The sequence below is a fragment of the Rhamphochromis longiceps genome, linkage group LG7, assembly GCF_057381845.1.
Source record: "Rhamphochromis longiceps isolate RC_006_pf linkage group LG7, R_longiceps_female_GT1.1, whole genome shotgun sequence".
Taxonomy (NCBI): Eukaryota; Metazoa; Chordata; class Actinopteri; order Cichliformes; family Cichlidae; genus Rhamphochromis; species Rhamphochromis longiceps.
This window is the reverse complement of record NC_140563.1, coordinates 27,482,397-27,506,834: the sequence shown is the minus strand read 5'-3', so window position 1 is coordinate 27,506,834 and position 24,438 is coordinate 27,482,397. Positions and strand designations below refer to the sequence as shown.

The following is a 24,438-nucleotide window of genomic DNA, read 5'->3' as shown; positions in this document are numbered from 1 at the left end:
AGAAACACACTTATCATACTTATCAAAGTATTATCGTAACTTACATGGACTTTGTACAACTTATTCCCAGTGTTGGGAAGGTTACTTTTAAAATGTATTCTATTACAGAATACAGAATACATGCCCCAGAATGTATTCTGTAACGTATTCCGTTACGTTACTCAATGACAGTAACGTATTCTGAATACTTTGGATTACTTAATATATGATCATGCTTTTTACAACAACGTGAATGTACTATTGCTGTGTGATTTATTACTATTACTGAAGGTCCGCGACTCCGAACTGTAGTAAAGGGACCTCTGACTAATACGGCGGGGTCCCTGTCGGATCGTAGCTGAAAAATAGCTTTACTTTGTTGTGTGGGTCAACTTTTCTTGCGAGAGACAGAGAGAGGCGTTGAAAGACTGCTCCAACGGAACTTATTGTTTTCGGAGGAAAACACGAACACGGTGTACAGTCGAGTCTTAATAGCTTACTTACAACTGGGCTCGTCAGGCACTCTTGGCTGAAGTGGTTATTATTATATTTACATGCTTCCAGCTCCCGTTTTTCCTCGATGACAACTCGTACCTTTCCACTCCCCTTTTTCTCCCTCCTCGCGCTCACAGACCCATAACGTGTATGGCAGTCCATTCTCCCTGCAACACGGACTACACTGCCCATGATGCTACATTCTTTAGAGCTATGCTTGTAGCATTCTGCCTGTTAGCTTAGCACAACAACAACGAAAAGGCGCTCTCTCACCCAGGAAACACACAGTCGCAGAGAGAGAGAGAGAGCGTCGCCCTGTAACCATGGCAACCGTAACGCTGCCGCCTGGAACAACAGAACGTAGCTGTCAAACAAAACCCAAACAGTCCTGACCCGCGACAAAATGAAACAGGAAAGTACCGCAGTGTAATCCATTTATTTCAACAAAGTAACTGTATTCTGAATACCACCTTTTTAAACGGTAACTGTAACGGAATACAGTTACTCATATTTTGTATTTTAAATACGTAACGGCGGTACATGTATTCCGTTACTCCCCAACACTGCTTATTCCTGCCGCGACAGACTGCTCTATACGCGTTACGGGGCATGCCTCTGAGCACATCTGTCCTTAGTGCGACTGCGCATACAGTTCCGACAACCCCCGCAAGGATGACTTATGGTACAGATCAGCGGTTCATTACACTCAATAAGTTTGAAGCAGAAATATTGTTTCAGTGATAAGTTATAGGCGGCAATCACTTTTTGGCAGCTTGAAAATGACATATTATCGGTATTAATGTTCTTTTAAAAGTTATTCAGAACAAGACCTCTGAGTGAAAAACCGGATTACATCTGGAGGGGCTAGCTCGAATAACACCTTTGAGCGCAAATTCGATCACATCTTGGGGAAGTGCACTGCGGTCGTGAGTTCTCAGAACCTGCTCTTTGAGCAAAAAGAATGACAACATCACGGAACGTAAGTTTGGATAACATCATAGAAAGCTCGCGGCTCTCCAACGGGAGATTGAGAGACCAGTGTTGGACTGTTAGAACAGCTTTGAAATTCATATGAGTTGTTCGCACTAAAGTAAAAACCATCATCACTTTATGCGGAGACCCAGTAGCGGTTTTAGATACGGGCGACACGGGCGGTTGCCCGGGGCGGCATCGTGGTGGGGGGCGGCATCACGGACATCGGCAAAAAAAAATAAATAAATTTTAAAAATGCTTGTACTCATGCTGCCCCGACGTCAGCCAGCGCGTATTGGGAATGGCATAGGCACCGATCGGTTTTCTATCGCCCATTTGCTGGGAGTAAGGGCGCCCTTCGTTTGCCAGGTGCGCCTGCTGCTTGCGGCGCAGAGAGGAGAGGGCGGGGCGGCGGGGGATTCTCTGACCGGCTGGAGCAGCATCTAATAACCAACTCGCAAAGTAACACAAAATAAAAAGAAACCAACAAACACGAAAACACCAGACATCATGATACAGACTTATAATTTGCACCGATGTTTTTTCAAAATTCTATACACGAAAAGTGAGCGCGAGAGCCCTCGGTGCGCCTGCTGCTGAAGTCAAAGTAAACTTTATTGTCATCTTCGCTACATACAGTCCAGTATATAGAGCAGGGGTCCCCAATCCCAGTCCACGAGGGCCGGTGTCCCTGCATGGTTTAGATGTGTCCTTGATCCATCACAGCTGATTTAAATGGATAAATTACCTTCTCAACGTGTCTTCAGTTCTCCAGAGGCCTGGTAATGAACTAATCATGTGATTCAGGTGTGTTGACCCAGGGTGAGATCTAAAACCTGCAGGGACACCGGCCCTCGTGGACTGGGATTGGGGACCCTGATATAGAGAGACGGACGACAAGGCTCCAGTTACAGCAGTGCAAGCAAACAAAAAATATATATAAGAAGAGTAAGAAAATAAATATACACTTTAGGACCAGGGGTAAAGGGATCAATAACAATTTAAAATTTACAGTTTGATGATTTAAAGTCTCACACACAAGCCATCGAAGGGGGGCTTGCTGCTTCCAAATAGAGCACATTTCATTTATAATGTTGTAAATCCAAGCTCATTATGTATTCATGATTTGAATCCTGGGTTGTGTGAAATCTCAGAAATGCACCCTAGACAAAGTGAATCTGTGAACTAAGGTGTAGGTGTGTTAGATCATGTTGTGGTGATCCTTGGGTTGAGATGGGTGTTCATACTGGAGTGCAAAATTAAAACCAATGGAAGACGGACAAGAAAAGTTCAAAGCCATCAGGTCCTCAGTTTAGAAAAAGAGAAAAGAAGAGGAGGAGAAACGAGCAAAAGATGCAGGTAAGCAGATGTGTCATTGGATACTGGCAGGTCATCCTGAAACAATCAGAATCAGAATACTTTATTAATCCCTAAGGAAATTATGTGAGTTACAGAAGAAATGGTAAAAATAGCAACAGTAACAGACTAAACTCCAAACAGTACATTATGTTACAGATTTTAATATTAATAATTAGTCATTGTCAGTTGTTGATTCGTACTGTTCTCATTGTATGACGAATTATGATAGCTGTTTGGTAGCCGTTTGCATACTATGCATACTCTCTCTCTCTTCATATGTGTGTGTGTACAACAATTTTATGTTAATGTACAATCCTTAATATGTTTTGTGTGTGTGTGTGTGTGTGTGTGTGTGTGTGTGTGTGTGTGTGTGTGTGTGTGTGTGTGTGTGTGTGTGGAGGGGGGGGCGCCAGAGGGGGTGTTCGCCCAGGGCGCCAAACTGGCTAGGACCGCCACTGCTGACACCCAGACGCCAGCTGCCGCCTCAAGGCTGGAGCTGAACAAAACACCCTGATGACGACTGTGTTTAGACTGTTCCCCCCATTCCATGCAAGGCCACCTGGGTTGGCTGGAAGACTGTTTACTTAGCCTGGCGGGGCGAAGGACACTGTCTCAGCTGAACTCTGGACACACACACACACACACACACATGCACTGATATGCACACACTCATCCCCCCTCCCTTTCCAAACGCCTTCGATACTTGTGCCCTACCGGGGAAGATGGCAGTCGACTGGACCAGCGCAGACATGCTGCAGGACCGGATGCACTGTCTACACCGGCTCTCTCTTACCCTTTACCCGCCCCTGTTGCTTGTCTTGTGTTTCTATGATGTATTGATAGTCATGTGCTTTTTGTGCTGAGGTGTTTTTTCTGTTATCAAACTGTTCTCCCACTAGGAGCTCAGTCTGAGTGGAGTTTTTTTTCTCCTCCTCTTATCTCATGTTATGTATTTTCGTTGTTTTTTTCCTATCAGCCTACCTTTCTGACATGTCTCCCAAATGTGATGTTTGTGTAAAGTTGGTCAGAAGGTTCCTTTGTAAGTGCGCATGCGCCATTAGCGTGCTGCCTGCTGTAACCCCAATTTCCTTCGGGATTAATAAAGTATTCTGATTCTGATTCTGATATTCAGCAGTTCTTGGAGAGTGTTTGGGATATAATATGTCACATGTAACCCTCCTGGATGATATCCAACAATTTTGAAGCAGAAACATTGTTTCAGTGATAAGATATAGGCGGCATTCACTTTCTGGCAGGTTGAAAATGACATGTTATCGGTAATAATGTTCTTTTAAAAGTTATTCAGCAGTTCTGAGGGAATGTTTGGGCTCCTGTGTGTCACGTTTAACCCTTTTTGATGATACCCAACAAGTTTGAAGCAGAAATACTGTTTCAGTGACAAGTTATAGGCCACAATCACTTTTTGGCAGCTTGAAAACGGCATATTATCGGTATTAATGTTATTTTAAAAGTTATTCAGCAGTTCTAATGGACTGTTTGGGATATAATATGTCACATATAGCCCTTCTGTATGATACCCAACAAGTTTGAAGCCGAAATATTGTTTCTGTCACGAGTTAGGTCACAATCATTTTTTGGTAGCGCTAAAATGCCATGTTCTCAGCCGTTATTCTGAACAAACAAGAAAGAGTCATGGTGATACTGGCACAATAGGTCTTTATTGTTTTAACTACTATTCGACAGTCTTATAACAAATATGAACAACGAGAGTAGACATACTAAGCCTGTAGGCATTAATTATTCCATCGTGATGCGTGTAGTCATTCGTGACTGCGCTACACACTGAAAGCAACCTTCTGATAAGCGTCATAGTTCGGTTACAAGACACGTTAAAGTTCTATAGATGACATAACAAAGGCATAAATGTGTTTGGGTTTTTCCCACGTTATATCAGTTGCACGGAAGTAGCTGTCAACGCAAGTAATCCGGGCGCTGCACCTTTAACCGCTCCCGCGGACGGCAATCACTTTCTGGCAGACAATCACTTTTTGGCACAACACCTGTTGTAGCTTTTCAGCTCACAGCCCGACACACGCCAACACAACAGCATAGATAGCACAGACGTTAAGGCGGCGTCCTCCTTCCCTGCAGCGGCGCTGCAGACCAGGCCCCGCCACACACATTAACCAGGTAAAATACATATTTAGGCAGAATTTTGCAAATATCTATTTTTCATTTTTCAGCAGCACAGTGCTTTTTTTCCAATTATTTTTTTAAAAGTCAGATCAAGGCTCCAAAAGTTTTTGTTTGCTGGGTCATTTTAGTTCCGCTGGGTGTCTTTGCTTTTGTTATATTTCTTTAAGAGTTCAAAATGTATTAATTACATAAATAAAATGTAATTTTCTCTGTAGCACTTCATGGTTTTAAGCAACGCACCTTAGTTGTTCACACAAAGCATAAAGGTAAAAAAACAAACAAACCCCCCCCCAAAAAAACAATATATACAGTGTTATCTTCATTTTAGATGTCAAAAAGTATTTGCGGCTCCCAGTGTTTTCTTTTGCGTGGAAATCGCGTCCAAATGGCTCTTTGGGTGCTAAAGGTTGCTGACCCCTGCACTAGGTTCTATATCAGTATAAAGCGCCTTGAGACTGTTGCTGTGATTTGGCGCTGTATAAATAAAACTGAATAGAATAGACAAGCACAGCACAATTCCAAACAAATTAATATATATATAATTTACTGGTATGATACCAGAATTTCAATAATTCTGGTAATATTGATTTACATTTTATGTTTTAGAGAAATTGCCACAGAAACAAGGCTAGAAAAATATTGTGACTGTTAAAGACAGCAAGCCCAAATATCTCCACCTGTTAAAACTCCTTTTCCCCCCACAGTAACTCGTTTTACAAAGTCAAACATACAGAGAAAAGACTGCTGTGTTTACCGTAATAAGGACACTGGTTTACAGCTTCTTTTGGACTCAAACTCTGGATGTGTTTGGTTGATTTTTAAGTTTTCTAGTTCGTGTGATCATCTTCTGCTGAGCAGCCTCTGAACCATGAAGAAACTTTCCGTAAGTCCACACTGCTGTGGATGCTGTATCTGTGACACTGGCATGATGCTTGAACCTACAGTTTTGGTCATAGTGACCCTGCAGCTTCCTGTTGTTTATGAGATGTTCGCACCAGTGGGAATTAAAAAAAGTGGGAAAAGGAAAAAAGAAATAAGAAATAGTTCGCCTGTAATTAATGGACGTGTTTTTCTACATTTTCAGTATACATACTGCAGTATAAATATATTCCTTATGGCAGCACAGTTTGTGAGTAAAGGGTTAGAGTGAGTCACTTGATACGTCAGCAAATAACATTTTCTGTTGAAAGTAGAAAACAACTAGAGAACAGACGGAGTTAGAGCTGAAGAGTCCTCCCGTTTTATGTCCTCACTGAAAGCAGAGGCGTTTTTTTTAAATTCAGATATTTTAACGAATCTCTGTTTTTCTCGCTTTCTCTCATCTATATGACAGCAATCACTGAATGATATGGAAGAAATATAGTATCATCAGAATTCAAGTATTTTTAGACATTGAATTTATGACACTGAATTTTTATCCTCCAAATTTCCCTGCAAAAATATTCACCTGCAAAAATTCACCTGCAAAAAATTCACCTGCAAAAATTCACCTGAAAAAAATTCACCTGCAAAAAATTCACCTGCAAAAATATTCACCTGCAAAAATTCACCTGCAAAAAATTCACCTGAAAAAAATTCACCTGCAAAAATTCACCTGCAAAAATTCAACTGCAAAAGTGATGAACTTTAATGACCCAAGCCAGAGCAATCAGCACCAGATCGAGTCGAGTGGCTCTCGGCCAATTAAATTACGCTGTTTGATCACATGACACCGTTAGCCAGCAGTTTGTCTCCTAAAAGAGAGCTGTTTAGAGGTGAGTGATTAAGTTTTTCTCCTAAATAGAGATCATTACAGAACGCCTAGTCCTACTTAAAATCCCATTTATTTTTATTTTATCATCTACTCGAACTAAGGAAAACGTTTGACTAACTCAAAGACAATTTCCACGCCTCCCCTGCCTGACTGCAGAGGCAGTTTTGAATTTAGGAGCAGCAAGATGGAAGCGGCAAACCCTGGCGGCTCTCCGGTAAGTATATTGTTTTTTATCTTCAAGTTTGTCTTTTGAAACGTTAATTTTATTTAAATCCGTTGCTCACGTATAAAGTACACAGACGGGGTCTTTGCTCAACTCGTCTGAGGCGTGTCTCACTAAGCGCTACATGCTAGCATCCTGCTAACCGAGCTACCCTTTACATGCTGTGCTTTAGAAAATAGGATACTCGTTAAAAAATACTCCGCAGATATTGATAGATAGACGAACACTGCAAATATAATGTTGTAAACGAAAACGGCCTTTGGTGAAGTGGTAAAATACACCATGAATAAAGCCATAGATTGAATGGCTGCCATGGTTGCAGAACGGCCTGATTTAATGACAAGAATGGGGAAGAGTGAGGCGAAGTGAACCAAAGCCACAAAACACGGTCAGACAAGGCGGCAAAAGGGCAGTGATCTGTCCGTCAGTATGAAGTTGGTGTGTGCTTTGGTGAACAAAAACTCGAGACCGGTAGCAGGAAGGTGGGAGACTCGTGTTTCACTGGAATAGTGGTGAATTAAAACATCCTTTGTTGGGGACATTTAGGTGTAAATGCATCCATAAAGGTGAGACAGAGGCAGACCAGACAGTGAAGAAAACAAGGCAAACATTAGAAATATTAAAACGGAAATATAGGATTAATATAACATACAATTGGGGAAAATGTAAGGAACACAATGTAAATGATATTGTAAAGTCATTAAAACAGCATACTCTGATTAAAAGAAACAGATAATTGGGTAGGAGGATGATGATGATGATGATGATGATAATAATAATAATAATAATAATAATAATAATAATAAAAAAATGTACAAGATGGGTATGTATACTTGTAGCCAGAACTTAACAACTATAAAGTTGTAGCATGTCAGTACCTTACCCCATCCATTATATCCACACTTTCAGAAAAGGATATGGTCAATATCTTTACAAATACTATCTAAACTTAAACTGGATATCCCCTCTGCTTCTTCTGCTTCTCGTATACACCCTCAGGGTTTGTGATCAGCCAGCGGCTGATATGATCATTAATCCTGTAAAATAATATTCTTTCGGTTTATGAATCTGTTTGCATGGATTTCTTAATCTGTTTCCACTGTTAGCAGAAGTTGTGCATGCAGTTTTGGTGTGCTGCTCTCCAAGACTACAAGCTGCGTTAAAGTTGGAAGTAACTGGCCGATGTTCCACTGTTGAAGATAGCTGTGCCCATTTGTTGCACATTGTGGGTATGGAGAAGTTGAGGCCCTTGCAGGCTACCCACAATTTCCCCAAACTGAGCGATTATACATCTTCCTTCCATATTTGTATCTTGTGTCACTAAAAATAATTTTATACATTGATTAATGACCTGCAGAATCTCCTTATCATATTAAGTGATTCATAATTGTCACTTTATGCTTTCTCCATCTTGAAAGTGATGACATCCTTGCATTACATCCTTTAGGTTCATTTTCTGCAGGCAGGTTTCTGACAGAGAACAGGCAGATTTACACTATAACATGCAGCGTTCTATAGATGGACACATAAAGAAATGAAAAATTACATGTATGTGCTAACTTTCTAAACACTGTTACATTAATGATTAAGTAGATAAAACATTTATGTCAGCCTTGGCTCATAGTTCATTTAAAGACAAGAACTTTGTGTGTGTTTCAGGTCCTGCACTCTCAAAGACTGAATGAACCAGCATTGCAGCCATGGGTCACTGTGAGCATCACAGGGAAGGTTGAAGCCGCCCACTGCAGCTGTAAGGCCGGCGTCACGGAGACCTGCACCCACGTCACTGCTCTTCTGTTTAATGTAGAAGCAACAGTGATCTGTGGCACAAGGACTGTTACAGATGAACCTGCATACTGGGTTTTGCTGGGTAATATGACCAAGATACAGCCAGAGGTTGGCCATAAGATAGACTTCTCCTCTTCAGCTGCCCAAAAAAAGGCTCTTGATCAGAACAGACCATCTGTAGTGACAGGTAAAAGGAGCCGTCCTCAAAAAAGAAAAATCCCACCTGCTACTGTGGAGGAGTTGTCACTGCTATAATGCCATCATGTTTTATCTAGGGGTCTAGATTTATGCCTATAGTGCACTGCCATGTAAATAATTTGCATTTACTGAATGAGTATCACTGTTCAAAAATTGAATAAAGAAACAAACTAATTTTTGCCTTTTTTTTTTATTAAAACCACTTTATAGAACATCACATCAGTTACAATGTAGAATCCATGTCACTGGAGAATTTTGATTCAATAAACAGTAAAAAGGTGAGCTGTGAAGACCAAGGACAAGTGCAGCTCACAGGTTTTCTATCCAAGGAATCCCAGAAGATTGCATGGTGTCATTGCCCAGCAGTTGTTCGCAGGACATATGGACTCAACCTCAACAATCCCTCACACTGAGCAGCATGAAGTGACAGTGCAGAGGAAAAACTCCCCTTTAACAAGAAGAAACCTCCAGCAGAACCCGGTTCAGTACCAGCAGCCATCTGGGTTTGGAGGAGAGAGACAGACACAGAACTACCAAAAGTATATTTTTTTTTTATGTGATTGACTGTTGTTGTAATTCAAGCCCTGAGTGTAGAGCAGGTAAGATGTAAAGTTGCATCCTAAATTCCATGCTCATGCAGAGTGTTTAGTTTATGACTTTTTCACCTGGTCATTTCTTGATGAACAGATGGTCTTTTAGGGTTGACCAAGCTGGTACCTTGACTCTGTTCTCTGCAAGATGTTGCAAAAAACAAAATCATATGGAGACAATATTGGACACAAAATATATAACAATTTAGTTAAATGTAGCATTAACTCATAAGTCTTGCTAAAGTAAACCTTGTATTCTGATTCATCACAGCAGCAGTTCAGTTGGATGATGTCAGTAACTGCAGCAAGTGTCTTGCTGACTGAATAATTACATCTTGCATAGTCTGAAACAAACACAAAGACAGAAACAATTTATAAATTAACGTTTGATAAAATCTAAGAATTAATCATTTATTAGATACCAATATGAATATGTCTACCATAAAACTTGTGTGGAGCGAAGTTACATTCAATCAAGATGGTCTGGCATGCTACAACTTTGTAGTTGTTAAGTTCTGGCTACAAGTATACATACCCATCTTGTACATGTTCTTTATTATTATTATTATTATTATTATTATCATCAAAATCATCATCATCCTCCTACCCAATTATCTGTTTCTTTTAATCAGAGTATGCTGTTTTAATGACTTTACAATATCATTTACATTGTGTTCCTTACATTTTCCCCAATTGTATGTTATATTAATCCTATATTTCCGTTTTAATATTTCTAATGTTTGCCTTGTTTTCTTCACTGTCTGGTCTGCCTCTGTCTCACCTTTATGGATGCATTTACACCTAAATGTCCCCAACAAAGGATGTTTTAATTCACCACTATTCCAGTGAAACACGAGTCTCCCACCTTCCTGCTACCGGTCTCGAGTTTTTGTTCACCAAAGCACACACCAACTTCATACTGACGGACAGATCACTGCCCTTTTGCCGCCTTGTCTGACCGTGTTTTGTGGCTTTGGTTCACTTCGCCTCACTCTTCCCCATTCTTGTCATTAAATCAGGCCGTTCTGCAACCATGGCAGCCATTCAATCTATGGCTTTATTCATGGTGTATTTTACCACTTCACCAAAGGCCGTTTTCGTTTACAACATTATATTTGCAGTGTTCGTCTATCTATCAATATCTGCGGAGTATTTTTTAACGAGTATCCTATTTTCTAAAGCACAGCATGTAAAGGGTAGCTCGGTTAGCAGGATGCTAGCATGTAGCGCTTAGTGAGACACGCCTCAGACGAGTTGAGCAAAGACCCCGTCTGTGTACTTTATACGTGAGCAACGGATTTAAATAAAATTAACGTTTCAAAAGACAAACTTGAAGATAAAAAACAATATACTTACCGGAGAGCCGCCAGGGTTTGCCGCTTCCATCTTGCTGCTCCTAAATTCAAAACTGCCTCTGCAGTCAGGCAGGGGAGGCGTGGAAATTGTCTTTGAGTTAGTCAAACGTTTTCCTTAGTTCGAGTAGATGATAAAATAAAAATAAATGGGATTTTAAGTAGGACTAGGCGTTCTGTAATGATCTCTATTTAGGAGAAAAACTTAATCACTCACCTCTAAACAGCTCTCTTTTAGGAGACAAACTGCTGGCTAACGGTGTCATGTGATCAAACAGCGTAATTTAATTGGCCGAGAGCCACTCGACTCGATCTGGTGCTGATTGCTCTGGCTTGGGTCATTAAAGTTCATCACTTTTGCAGTTGAATTTTTGCAGGTGAATTTTTGCAGGTGAATTTTTTTCAGGTGAATTTTTTGCAGGTGAATTTTTGCAGGTGAATATTTTTGCAGGTGAATTTTTTGCAGGTGAATTTTTTTCAGGTGAATTTTTGCAGGTGAATTTTTTGCAGGTGAATTTTTGCAGGTGAATATTTTTGCAGGGAAATTTGGAGGATAAAAATTCAGTGTCATAAATTCAATGTCTAAAAATACTTGAATTCTGATGATACTATATTTCTTCCATAGAATGAGATACTTATACATTGTCTCTAAATATTTCTTTGATTACACTTTGAATTCCAGTCTTTAAGCATCAGATATTCAGATCAGATCAGATATTGGTCTTCACAATCCACAACAAAAAAGAGGGTATTGCTTCTTTTTAAACATGCACGTGTAAGCGGTAGTATCACAAACATTAATTCAGTAATTACAATGACTGTGGTTCATTAAAAAATCATGCTGGCGCCTCGCAATGGCCAGAAGCAGCGGGTACGCCATCTGTCAGAAGTGGGCTGACGCGTTTTGAGCAGTGTTTCGAAATCTTGTAAATTCTAAATTCTAAAACTACGGTTATTACCCGACCCTAAAACTCAATGAAATATGGTACATAACCAGATTCGTACTCTGGATGGCATTACCTTGGCAATGTAGGACTGCTTTCTTCCATTTACGCAACATCTCTAAAATTAGAAACATCCTGTCTCAGAGTGATGCTGAAAAACTAGTTCATGCATTTATTCCTTCTTGGCTGGACTCCTGAAAATTCATTATTATCAGGATGTCCTAAAAACTCCCTGAAAAGCCTTCAGTTGATCCAAAATACTGCAGCAAGAGTCCTGACAGGAAAGAGAGAGCAGACTTCTCCTGTACTGGCTTCCCTTCATTGGCTCCCTGTTAAATCCAGAACTGGATTCTGAATTCTTGCTCCTCACATACAAGGTCTTGAACAATCAGGCCCCAAGGTTATCTTAATGAACTTATTGGACTGTATCACCCCAATTAGAGCACTTTGCTCTCAGATTGTGGGGTTATTGTTGTTCCTAGATTATTTAAAAGTGCAATGGGAGGCGAAGCTTTCAGGCCCCTCTTCTATGAAAACAGTCCCCTGTTTAGATTCAGGATGCAGACACCGTCTCTACTTTTAAGCTTTAAGAGCCTTAAAATTTTCCTTTTTGGTTAAGTTTATAGTTAGGGCTGGATCAGGTAAGCACAAATCTTCCCTTATTTAAGCTGCTATAGATTTAGGCTGCTGGGAGCTTAGAAGTAGAATGGGAGGGAGAGTCTTCAGTTTTCAGGCCCTTCTGCTGGCGGTTACTTCCTGTCAAATCGGAGTTATTCCTTCCTACTGTTGCCATTGTGCTTGCTCATAGGGGGTCATATTGGGTAGTTAGTTGTATGTATTATTACTGAGTCTACCTTTCAATATATAGCGTCTTGATGCGACTGCTGTTCTGATTTGGCACTGTATAAATAAAATTGAACTGAAACATCTGTGCTTCGGAAGCTTGATGCAGTCTCGAAACATTAGTTTCGAGCTTCCCATCCCTACTTTTAACTTCTTTTTTCCCCCATATTGTCCACTTTAGATATTGTGTTAGTGATTTAACCCTGGTCCTGTTGTTATCATTGGGGTTTTCTGGTAACAGCCGGCAGGTTTATGAAGTTTTGTGGTGGAAACTGGTGTGGTAGTGGAATTGTGTGTAGTCTGTCTGGTTGATTCCCAACTGAATTCATAGTAGAACCAGTGGACACGTTTCTTTGTTAATTGATTTACATTTTTTAAATACTCAATAGAGTTGCTTGTAGCAGCAGTTGAAATGGGCATTTCCGACTGCAGTGTTTGTCTTAACATTAAAAAGACTGACCACCTCTCTGCAGGGCAAGTAGTGTTGTCAGTACCAAAAGCTGAAAGGTCACAGTCTCGTGCAACAGCTCCTGATAGAGTGGTCTATACTGATATTTTAATATTTAGATTCAAAGTGATGCAGGAGAATGTTCTGTTTTACTGGTGTTGTACCTTACCTTCTGCATTGGTTCAGATCATAAAATGCTTTTCTAAGTAGGAGAGTAAGAGTTCCTCATCTATTTCTCTTACCTATGGTGTGCCACATTTGGCTCTTCTTGTTTCTATTATGTCTGCTCCCTCTTCTGCATATTCTGAGCACCTTCAAGGACATTTAATATCACTGCTATGCAGATGAAATTCAAATATACATCTCTTTTTAACCCCAAGATGTTTCTAAGCTGCTGATCCAAAATAATTTCTTAGACTCTCTTCAAAGTTGGATGGCTGACAACTTCCTGCAACTTAATGAAGAAAAAACAGAAGTTCCTGTGTGTGCCCTGACAGATTTCTGCCAAAGGTAGCTCCTTTGTCCCCTTACAACATTTGGTAAATCATCTATCAGGAACCTTAGAATTTTGACTCTTTGTTCATTCTTGATGTTCATGTGTAATCTCTAGTTTGCTCTTTTTGTTTTCACTTGCCAAGTTAAGTCCCATTGTGTCACGCTCTGAACCTGAGATTATTATTGACGCATTTTTTCATCTTGTGTAGATTATTGAAATTCATTGTTCACTTGTCTAAGCAGAAACTCCTTGGAACACCTGCAGGTTGTTCAGTGTGAGGGACCAAGCAGCCCAGGCACAGAGGACACAGGAAAAAATGGTTTTCTTTCTTTTAACCCTCAAAAAAGTTCAAAAGACAAAATTTAAAAACACAACTAGCAGGCCCATAAAAGAGGTCAACTAAATATAACTCTACAAAAAGTATTTTCCAGAAACTTAAACAAATCGGACACAACTTAACTCACAAACTGACCTAATTACAAAGACACAAGAGGGTAGCTTTTATGGTGGTTTGGCCAAACCATTTAAAAATGATTAATGAATTATAGTAATGAAGAAAACTGCAAACCAAACTAATAAAGTGAACAAATGGACTGATTTACCCATGTGTGGCTGATGCCATCACATTCAGAACACTACTGTGAGGCTTATTGTTCTAAGTACTTTCATACCTCACCATTGCTGACCCAGCTCCACACTGAATTCTGGGTCCATTTTAAGATTCTGTTTTTGACTTCCGGAGCTCCTCCATACATTCCCAGCAGCTCCTTGAAGTCATGTGATCAGGGACTACTTGTTTTGAATAATACGAGACTGAAAACTGGAGCTTTGCCACAGTGTCCCCCAGACTCTGAGATCTTGAGATCTGTGGACTCAGTGGTCTCTTTCAAGAGGCAGGTAAAAATGCATCTTTTTAGACTTACATTTGGAAATTTTTTAACAATATTAAAATTAAGTTCTGTAGTTTTTTTTTCTGTTTTTTTTTATTGTGAAGCACGTGGTGGCTATAAGACTATAAGTGGAAATTCCAACATTAGAATAAATACTAGAGATGTGTTAACAATAGTAAACATGTTTTACATATTCAAATCACTGAAACCTACTGACACTGGGTATTTTGGAAGATTGTGTGGTTGTTTTACACGATCCAGTAACAGAAACACATACTCTTTTTTTTTTTTGAAATGCAGACATTTTCTTTATTTTGCTTCAAAGAAGCTAAACTTGAAGTCTTCACTAGACTTATATAGTCCCACTAGGACAAAACCTTGAGCATAAATAAATACAAAGTAGAGTAGCAGACCAAATAAATAGATCATTCTTCAAATACCATTTGAAGTTATTGTTATGTAACAAAACTATATAATAGCTTTTTTCAATGAGAAGGTCATCAATATGAATTAAATCAAGTAATAAAATACCCAGATTACATTTACTGCACTATGCAGGAGGAGTCTGTAAACAGAACTAAGAGAGCAAACATCTACAAAACATATTATTGATAAATAAACAGTAAATAGCTAAGTGTATAAATAGGCTTGTGTGACTTTTGAAGCCGCATTAAATATTCCCAGCGATGTTCCTTCTAAGTCACAGCCTGCTCACTATGAGCATGCTGCAGGACTTCACACCGCTGATTAGACTTGGTGCATTTCATGAACTTCATGCATTTTATGCGTGTCATGTGATAGCAGGTCTGGATGGTTCTCCCCTAGGAGCTCTGGGGTCTGACACAGGTACACCCCACAGCTACTTCCACATTCACTGGCCTCAGACGGTAAGTCTTCTTATCGTCACAAAGCTCCTTTTTGAGAAACACTCTGTTCTGAACGATGGGAACTGAGTTGTAGTCATAGTCCTCAATCATTTTATTGTCTTTGAGCTGGATGCATCCTGAACACAGGCACTGAGCACCAACATATGTCGAAGGAAAGTGATCTTCCTTGATGTGAGTTCTGTTAAAAACAAAAGAGGACTCGGTGAGCTACAGTTTATTCAGACATGTGGAGCGTGTGGTTCTATATGTCAGTAACAGCAGATGGTCTTAGTAAATACAGAAGCCCCGTCCAAAATGTTAGGAAAGCAATCCTAAGAACAGGGCACATTCATCCTGTGCTATTTTCTTTCTTTTCTTTTCTTTTCTTTTCTTTTCTTTTCTTTTCTTTTCTTAAAACAAAACAAACAAACAAACAAACAAACAAACATCAAGCTGTCAACAAAATTTAATCAAACCATTCACCACAAGATGGCAGCGTTTGGCTTGAAGGTTTTAGCGTCATTTGATACAGAATTATACTATTTTGTTCTTTTGAAGTGACTTTTTTATCGTTACCTGAAGAGACGACTCGTAAATCTCATTTATTTATCTGTTTTCTGTTCTCTCCAGTTATGGTTAATGAAGACACAGGATGCAGTCATTCCCGGCAGCTATGTACCAAGAGAGCTTCATTCGCAGTAGGTGACGCAAGCATTGGATGAATCGGGAAAATCCCCCGATTCATCCAATGCTTGCGTCACTTGCGCTGGAAGGACCAGCGCCAATTATCACTCAAGGCCAACTTAGCGACTTTGTCGCTATATTTAGCGAGTTTTCAGACCCCTTAGCGACTTTTTTTTCTAAAAAAAAAAAGTCTTTGAGTCTTTCAAAGACATGAAAGCGCGTATCGCTTTTACTCTCAACAAGCAGCGGGTGCTGTAACGCAGTCAGTTCTTTTAGTCTTTTACTCGTATGCTGTTTTGTGGATCACAAGGTTTAAAACTACTTATAAACACACACAAAGTAACTCCACCAGAGTGCCTATTTCGGGTCACTTTTGCCGGTCCAAGCCCGGGTAAAGGAGCAGGGTTGGAATTGTGACATTAAAAAAAACAATAATTGCTAAAAGAAATTTAATTTGTAGTTCTAAATAAACTCTAAATGCATTTAGGACGTTTTTTTACTCACTTTATATCTCTTCCACGATGTTATTTCTCTCTCCAACAACATAGGATTAGCATGACCAATTATGCAAATTAGGCGATGACGTCATTTAGCGACTTCTAGCGACTTTTAGGACAACCAATAGCGATTTTCCTTACTGAGGAGTTGGCAACACTGCTCAAGGCACGCAAATAAGCTCGACTGTGCGCTGATTATGGCTTTATTTTACCGTGTAGCCGTGTGATCCCCGAGTTATTTATTCTCTTATCTGTTTAGCTGTTATGTCTCTTTCAAAATTCAAAACAAGAAGTTCTAGTTTCTAACTGCTGTTCATTTATATTTGCGCGCAGTAGACCGGTTTGTAATTAGCTGTTGTTAAGGATTTTACTACGTCATAAAAATGAAAATCGAGCTTCTAGTTTGCGCCTCACTCTGTGTAAAGGTTTGACTCAAGTCTGACGTGACAAAGACCCCAAACAAAATGTAAAGATGGAATTTTTGTAAAATCTCTTGACACTTTTTTATCTTTCGGGAACTTCTCTCACCCGCTGTTTGTGCGAGGTTAGAAAGGACTTTTATATATTTTAAAACATCATTTGCTTCATATGCTGCGTGTTAAATACTGAATAACATCGGGATTTAAAATGTGCTCAGGCTGCTGCTTACACGAATCTCCAGGGGGACAGAGACCTGTCTCGCTGCTCATCTGACAGCGGCGTCTTGTAAAGTTCCAGGGGACAAGAGTAAGATGAGCTGCGAGCCGTTGACCGCGGAGCCTCTGTGGGCCGCAGGTAGTGCGTCCTCAGCTTCCTGTCCGCCGCTGCCTGTAGCTCCTGGTCGTTATAGCACCGGAACATCTTGGACGACCACATGGGCACGATGAACAGTACGAAGATGAGAACCTGGGGAGACGCAGGCAAACCATGCCATTTCATTCATACAGATGTGAAAAAAAGCAGCAGTCTGGAGGTGAAAGCAGAAGCAAAGGGAAAACAGTGATGGAGGTAGCAGAGGCAGATGTCCCGCATTCGACTCACCGGTTTATAGTCCATCCTCCGACTCTGAGCTCTGTCTGATTCTTTCCAAGATTAACCGGTCGGTTCATGACATCCAGTCATTCATCTCTTATTTATGTATACAAAAGATGGGGGCGTGGGAGGGGAGGGGGGGGGGGGTGCTTTAACTTCCTTGTTTCCGGCAGTGAAGCAGCTGTAGCACCGGCAGTAGGTGAGGATACTGTCATAGAGAACACAGACCTGGAATTTCTTCTCTCTCTCTCTCTCTCTCTCTCTCTCTCTCTCTCTCACACACACACACACACACACACACACACACACACACACACACACACACACACACACACACACTGACAACTGAATCACCTGTGTGGTGCCTTTCACACCTTCTATTTAATGTTATAACAGTAAACATTAGAGAAACACAAACTAATCTTTCGAGCAGGGGTATCCTACTATCAGATTACTGTCGAAACAAATAAATGTTATAAATATTTATAGAAGATCTTGGTGAAGAATATCAGCAAACATGTTGTCACTCAAATGCATCTATAAATGTTTATACCTGCGCAGGGAGAGAGCCTCTGACCGAAACTGTACAAAGAAAAATCATCCCAGTTCCTGTGATGGTTGGGTGTAGTTAGGTTTTAAAGACATTGTAAATTACTCAATAGAGTTATTCACTTATACATTTTTAATTTCAGAAATTCACGTCCACACACTAGGGGGCACTACAGGGATTAAACAAGTGGGTCAATCCGACATTCCCGTGGGGCTATCCACACCAACTCACCTGGCGATAAGTTGTAACTTTTTCTTTTGAAGTTAATGCGACTTTATAAAATCTCAGAGCTACAGTAGACACAGTGGACATTTGTGTGATTCCCCTGAAGCTTAACCAGTAGCTTAATTTTTACATGGGACTGAAACGTGTTTTTACTCTAACAAAGTCTAAATGATAATTTACAACTAAATTCTTCCTAAAGCTTTACAATGATAAATTAAAAATCCCCTACCGTAATGAAGAATCTTTATTTTTCTCCAATTATTAGCAAATATAATAGAAAAGAAATAAATGAAGAAAGTTGACTCTTGCTATAGCTTTTAAGATTAAAAACCCTAAACACACACTGCTGATCCCAGTTCCTGTGAAGTGTCAGGCTACCATGCTCTGCCAGAGTAGCTTCTAGTACTGATTCCAAGTCTGACTCTACTGAAGGGATGAACACTATTGTTTCAAAAGACATTTCCTCATGTGGGTTTTTGATGATGCTGCTGGAGAGGACTTTCTAATTTGTCATAGCTGAGCTGAGATCTGGTTGTTGTCATCACCTTTTGTATGCTATGGATGTGTGCAGTGTCATCCTGGAAGAGAACACTCGCATCAGGACATACAGATGAGGAAAACCCTGTTAGCCCACATCTGAAATTCAAAGTTTTTGTCAAAAAGTCTTTTAATTTTATTTAATTAATTTTTTTTGTTTTTTAACAGAGCAAGGGATTTTCAACACAGAATTTCTAAACATAGCAGTTTTATTTAGAAAGCATAAATTCCTCAGTTTCATACTTTTATTAAGACAAAGCACAAACCACTGCTGTGCAGTGAAGTTCTTTAACTTTGTAACGTCCAAAGCTTCTAAAATCAAGTGAACACGCTTTGCTGACACCCTTCTTGACAAGGGGAACCACCCCAGTCTACCAATCCAGAGGCCCTGTCCCTGACTGTTGCAGTCAGTGTTGCAGAGGTGCGTCAGCCATGACAGCCCCACAGCATCTAGAGCCGGGTGAATCTCATCCATTCCAGAAGCCCTGCCACCATGGAGTTGTTAACTGTCTCTGTGACCTCACCTCCATTGATGGACAAATCATTCCTTTCACTGCCTGATATAGTTGGGGGAGTGGTTGAAGGAATAATATCTGGAATGACAGAATAGTCCCACCCCCAATATACACTGTGTAGAGAGGAAGCTGCTTTTTCTCCTGAATTGTCTAAAGGCTTACCAGAACCACTTCGAGCCCTGCTCAATTGCTTCACCATATTTGTCGCATTCTGCTTGGCCTGCCAATAGCTTCCAGCTGCCTCTAGAGTCCCACAAACTAGCCATGCTTGATGGAACTCCTCCTGAAGCTTAGCAGCTCCTTTCACCTCCATTTGGTTTGAGGATTACTGTCATGACAAGCACTAGCTGCTTTGGAGACACGACTCAGCACAGACCCAAAAGCAATGGAGATGCAGAACATGGTCCATTCAGATTCACCGTCCCTAATTTCCCTCCCTTGTCCTGTGTCTCAGGGATTCTGACAGTTAGTATGATTTATGATGATTCATTCACATTAGCATATTACAATGTTGCAATCAGGACTTTGTAAGGCACAATAATTAAAACACTTTGATCAGTTATTAAATAATTTATTTAACAAGAACTTAGAAGTGAACAACATAATGTTTAATGATCCACATTTCACTGTTTACTACTCTTTGCATCTGGGGATTTTATATTGTTCTGTCTATGTGAGTTTTTATGCTTAAATTGTTTTTTGCTAATTTGAAGTGTCTGATCACCATGTTGCTTTTTCCTTTGTAAATGCTCCTTAAAGATTGGTATTTTGTCTGTCGCCGTGTTGGGTAACCAGGAGTGGTAGCAACCTTGGTTAGCAAGCGGCATTCATAAAATATGCCGGTACAACACCTAGACAGACATACTAAGTTCTGAGCAATCTTCTTGTAGTGTCTGTACTGCACAGCAAGACATATTATTTGTCAGATAATTCCATTGACAAGTAGAACTGGTCATGCCCATGCTATAAAATTGGGTATTTAACACAGGAGTCTATGGAAATCAACTTACTTTTTGAGAGTAATTTAAGTTTATGCCACCTCCAAACTGAGTTCAATTACTAGTCCCAGAGGTTGACACATGCACCTACCCTTTAAGCTTCAGTACTAAACTCTGTCTAATTATTCTTAGTAACATAAAAAAGAAGGCTCCCTGGAGCTGTCACTGTTTGGACCTCTAATAAATAAGGTTCTATCCAATCACAACCAACAATGAAAGCTCCTACATTCTCCTGTGTATTATGCTGATGTTATTTCGATTTCCACAGTTCCTATTTGCCTCGGCACAAACACTACCAATGATGTCTTCTTGTTTTTCAGGAAACGTGCAATAAATGTAAGAAAGCACCTGCCAGCCTAACCACAGTGTCCAGAGAGCACATGGTACCATGCCGTTATGTCCATGTAGATTCCACTGTTCCCCTTTCTTCCCTCAAGGACATTCAGTGTTTTCAAACAAACCCCTTTCCAACACATGAATTATAAAACAAAACAAAACAAAACAAAAAACAAACAAACAAAAAAAACCCTCCATTTAAACTTCCCATTAAAAGATGAAAATATAACAAGTCATTATATCTTGGCATGAATGAGTGTCAACAAGAAAATGGGAAACTATCACTGCCCTGCCCCATAAAAGTAAGTGTGAAGTATCTTCAGTGAATATTTTTGCTCGCATCTTAGCATCATCTCCTTCTCATATTTCCTCATATACTCTTATGACATGTCATGAATGCTACTGTAATAATTGTTATTATTACCCAAATAGTAAAGACAGTAGAACAAGAAAAAAAAAGTATTCACCGTCACCTTCTCCAGCTGACCTTGTTGCTCGTGTTGTCAGATTTGGCACGAGTCACTTTTTCACGAGTTATTTTGTCTTTTGATGTTGTTTCTGTCCTGTTCAGTTTCTCCCGTAGATGAAAGGTATGAAGACATGGATGCTGTATATTAGCAGTAATATTGAGTACAGCATGAAAATAAAAAAGTGTAGTTTCATGTCCAGTTTAAAGAGACTTAACAAAGACTCCAAATGGCTTAAAAAAAGATGTGTGTGGTTTCGTTTTGTTTTTTTAAATTAACTATATCTACTCTACAAGAGTACTCAAAATTTGTTGTATTTTGCCTGGGAATCTTACTGTCACAGTGTCTGACCGCATTGGGGCATTTTGTCGATATGCTTGTTCATTTATCAACAGAGGGGAATGTTCTCTTATCTGCACAAGTGTTTCAGGGGCATTTGCAGGTAACTTTCCAATGGTCATTCTACTTAGAGGCCATTCAACATCCCACATAGCAAGCAGGTCTGGCCCGGATCTGGTATCAAGCCGGCACTGCTGGCTGACTTCTGGCATGATAAGGCGTATGTCATCCAGATATGGGCCAGGCCTGGCATAGATGGCACTGTCTATGTGATGGCATGCCACATCTGGCTCGATTGTGATTCGGTTTATGTGGCCCAGTCTCATAGAAAACAGGTCTGGCCCGGATCTGGCATCAAGCTGGCACTTCTGACTGACTGGTGTCATGGCAGAGTGTATGTCAACCAGATGTGGGCTAGGTCTGGCAATGATGGCACTATTTATCTCCTATTTTAGTTAGAAGACCCAAATGTCATTTTGCAATACTATACTGCTATAGTAGCCAACGTTTCAAATGCAGGTTTGACAGGTTTGTGAGTGTACACTTTATCCAAAACCTAGTTAGGGTTTACTCGTGTTTTCCACTATGTGGCTGTAGCTCAGGAGGTAGAGCAGGTCACCTACTGATCTGAAGGTTAGTGGCTCGATCCCTGGCTCCTCCAGTCTGCATGTCAAGAGTGTGAATGTGTATGAATGTAGTTAGGAAGCACCCAGTTAAGAGAAAGTGTGTGATTTGTGACTGTGGCATATTGTATAGAGTACTTTAAGTGGGAGACTAGAAAAGCACTATATAAGATTAAGTCCATTCACTGTCTGAACAGTTTCGTCATGTTCCAACACATGTTATTACATGGCTTGATTAAGGTACACATTAGGATGACATCTTGGACCAGCACAGGACCACCAGTTTGTCTACAACTGGCCCGTGGCTGCCCACATACTGCAAAGAATGACGGCCCTTTGGTGGCCCAGATCAGGTTTGCCAGAGGTAATCCACACATGGGCCAGCACAGGATCTCCAGTGTCTATGCAACTGGCCTTGTGCTGGGCCACCAAAGGGCCGTCATTCTTTGCGGTGTGTGGGACAGATCTGGGCCATACCAATTTTGCTATGTGGGATTGAAAAGCTTTTGCAGATGCAAACGTGAATGTCTCTAGACATCTGCAAATTACAAAGAGCCAAAGAGACTTCACTACTAGTGCCTAGTGACTTCACTAGAGTTGGCTGTTTCACTGACTTAATAATCCTGTCTGCATTCATTTAAGTTAATGTTATAAATGCAGGCCTATATAGCCAACCTTGCTGCATAGTTTGGCCATGCACATTATTATTACTGCAAACATTAAAACATCTCAGCTGGCAGGCACTCAGATCTTAATGTAAATGTTTGAAGTTCATTATGTTTTCAGTTTTACAACCATTCATTATATATAATTTGCTACCAGTTCTAAACATATTATTGCTATTGTGAATTTTTAATTGACGATGGTTAGTATGTAAAACAATGAAGAATTAATTGTAGACTTTAGTAATGACTTAAAACTTGACAAAAGACTTTGGGGTCTTAACTTTGGACTCATAAGTCATGATTTGAGAGTTAATATTTTGATTTGGGACTTGATCACCTTAACTTGTGTCCTCTAAACAACAATGCATGACATCACCCTTCAGACAAACTTCAAAGAAGTATAACAGGAATAGCGACTCTTCTGTGGTGTTGGCAGCAGTCCATGTCCAAAAACAATATAATATTTGCATAACAGAGATGCAGCCAAGGAGACTCACAGGTTAATATGGACATCCATCAGCCTAAATCCTTAAATTCAATGACAAGTCATAACCATGTTGGAAGCGTCACTTACCTGTTGGCAGATTTGTTTGTTTATTGTGGTCTGGTATTTCCCCTAAACTATGTGCTCTGGGTGCTCACAGTAGTTCCTATTTATGACTTCCTCCAGGATTATTTCTTGAGTCTGTAGGCAACTTTTTCCCATGACTGCAAAGTTGATGTGGTTCATTTTTCTAAAATTTCTCCAAAATTGCAATAAAAGTGTTTCCACTACATGCCAAATGGGGTGTTCAATGTTAGAGAGTTGTTTATTCAGTTATGTCGACGTTATGGAAAACTAAACAAATTTTTTGGTTCAGATACAGGTCACATGTTTGGAAGAGGAATTCCTAAATGCAAAACACTTCATGCATCCAGAAAATACCCCACATAGATCACATAGCTTTGAATATATCTATCTATCCACACACACACACGAGGTACAACACACCTATCTATCTATCTATCTATCTATATGTATGAATAAATAAAATTCCCCTCTCTCCCCTGTGGGCGGTCTATCCTTCAAGCTCGAGTCCTCTACCAGAGGCCTGGGACTTAAGGGTCCTGCGCAATCCGGTGCAGTATCTTTGCTGTTCCCAGGACTGCGCTCTTCTGGACAGAGATCTCCGATGTTGTTCCTGGGATCTGCTGGAGCCACTCGCCTAGCTTGGGAGTAACTGCACCAAGTGCTTCGATTCCCACTGGGACCAGTTACCTTCGCCCCTCACATCATCTCGAGCTATTGATACTTCTCTAGCTTCTCGTGTTCCTTCTTCCTGATGTTGCTGTTATTCGGTATCGCAACATCTATCACTACACTGGGATGTCGTGCTTGGAGAAAACTCCTGAGTTTCTCTGATTGTCATCCCCTATGTAGCCAGTGTATCAGAGAAACTCATGAGAGTTTTCTCCAAGCATGACATCCCAGTGTATTTCAGACCCAGCAACACACTCAGACAAAAACTGGTTCACCCGAAAGACAAAACTCCAAAACACAAACTTAACAATGTGGTGTATGCTGTACAGTGTAGTGAGGATTGCCCAGACCTCTACATTGGAGAGACCAAACAGCCACTTCACAAGCGCATGGCACAA

General features: G+C 40.3%; 1 protein-coding gene and 2 long non-coding RNA genes across 4 annotated transcripts; 1 reads left to right on the top strand and 2 right to left on the bottom strand.

Annotated features, from left to right (window-relative positions):
- Window positions 1-6,565: 6,565 nt before the first annotated feature.
- Window positions 6,566-9,098, top strand: LOC146665459 (uncharacterized). Its single transcript, XR_014912612.1, has 2 exons — window positions 6,566-6,929; window positions 8,598-9,098. It is a non-coding gene; the product is annotated as an uncharacterized LOC146665459 (long non-coding RNA).
- LOC146665458 (uncharacterized) lies at window positions 9,099-11,227 on the bottom strand. Its single transcript, XR_014912611.1, has 4 exons — window positions 10,871-11,227; window positions 9,764-9,858; window positions 9,590-9,655; window positions 9,099-9,423 (listed from the first exon to the last, which is right to left on the bottom strand). It is a non-coding gene; the product is annotated as an uncharacterized LOC146665458 (long non-coding RNA).
- A 3,631-nt stretch (window positions 11,228-14,858) lies between these two features.
- On the bottom strand, window positions 14,859-17,671 carry il17c (interleukin 17c). 2 transcript variants are annotated; one of them, XM_085411152.1, is made up of 3 exons: window positions 17,555-17,671; window positions 17,184-17,419; window positions 14,859-15,552 (listed from the first exon to the last, which is right to left on the bottom strand). In XM_085411152.1, exons 1-3 carry the CDS (start codon window positions 17,567-17,569, stop codon window positions 15,309-15,311), a joined length of 495 nt encoding a protein of 164 aa, XP_085267278.1. In that variant the 5' UTR covers window positions 17,570-17,671; the 3' UTR covers window positions 14,859-15,308. The 2 variants fall into 2 exon arrangements, with proteins under 2 accessions (XP_085267278.1, XP_085267277.1); XM_085411151.1 differs by having other exon boundaries at window positions 17,184-17,655.
- Between the last annotated feature and the right edge of the window lie 6,767 nt (window positions 17,672-24,438).